This window comes from Ceratina calcarata, unplaced genomic scaffold, assembly GCF_001652005.2.
Source record: "Ceratina calcarata isolate Rehan_Ccalc_2016 unplaced genomic scaffold, ASM165200v1 scaffold2488, whole genome shotgun sequence".
Taxonomy (NCBI): domain Eukaryota; kingdom Metazoa; phylum Arthropoda; class Insecta; order Hymenoptera; family Apidae; genus Ceratina; species Ceratina calcarata.
In genome coordinates this window covers 2,936-3,802 of record NW_017146888.1, presented here as the reverse complement: position 1 = coordinate 3,802, position 867 = coordinate 2,936, and the positions used below count along the sequence as shown (strand labels likewise).

Sequence of the window (867 nt, the reverse complement as noted above, 5' to 3'; positions counted from 1 at the left end):
TATAATATAATAATAAAGGCTATATAAATTATTTTGTCATCCTGACGAATAATTATATTTTAAGAAGAAGAAAGAATTTTTTAATAAAGTATGATTGGTTTTTAAATAAATGGAACAATAATAGGCGCCGACTCCGGACGAGAAATCGACCACGGAATCTATGGGAAGTCCGATTCATCACGATATGAAACGCAAGTATTCTCAGATCAGCTCAGACGATGGGACCAGCGAGGAGTCTGACAACGAGACGCTGGAATCGAAACTGGATAGACTCGCTTTGAACACCAGCGCGGAGGATCCTGATTTCAATGTAAGCACAGAACGAGAAATTAGCAACAGGGTTGCAGATAAATGATTACATCTTTATTTCAATCGAGATTTAATTCTTTTAATCGGATTTGACTGATTATGAATGAAACGTTGAATTTTAATCTTTAATAGACGAAAGACAAAAGAGATTTCTATTCTTGCAGCCAAACGAATGTTCCATCATGGATTCGAGCACTTCGAGCAGCGAGAGCGAAGAGGATAAAGTATCCTCCGACGAATTAAAAGAGCTTCAAACGGAGATGCTAAATTTCACAGGACATCGCACAAACATTTTCGACGAGTTGAGTCCCAAGGCTACCAAAGAGGACGTGGAAGTTTTCAAAGAAAACGAGAAGAAGGAATATTCGCTGGTCACTCCGGAGGATGAAGATAGAACGGTAAATGCAATATATCTAACACTCTTGTGTTTGTACTGTATTTTCTGTTTCATGTGGGTGTGAAATTAACTAACGATTTTAATTATAAATGTGTCACATGATTAATTGATTTTTAATAATAAATTTACGTAAAGAATCAAAAGATTTGAATTATTTAATA

At 35.6% G+C, this 867-nt stretch overlaps 1 protein-coding gene across 1 annotated transcript; it reads left to right on the top strand.

Annotated features, from left to right (window-relative positions):
* The first annotated feature begins 74 nt into the window (after window positions 1-74).
* LOC108622847 (uncharacterized) lies at window positions 75-800 on the top strand. Its single transcript, XM_018020951.2, has 2 exons — window positions 75-310; window positions 474-800. Exons 1-2 carry the CDS (start codon window positions 161-163, stop codon window positions 768-770), a joined length of 447 nt encoding a protein of 148 aa, XP_017876440.2. The 5' UTR covers window positions 75-160; the 3' UTR covers window positions 771-800.
* Window positions 801-867: the final 67 nt, after the last annotated feature.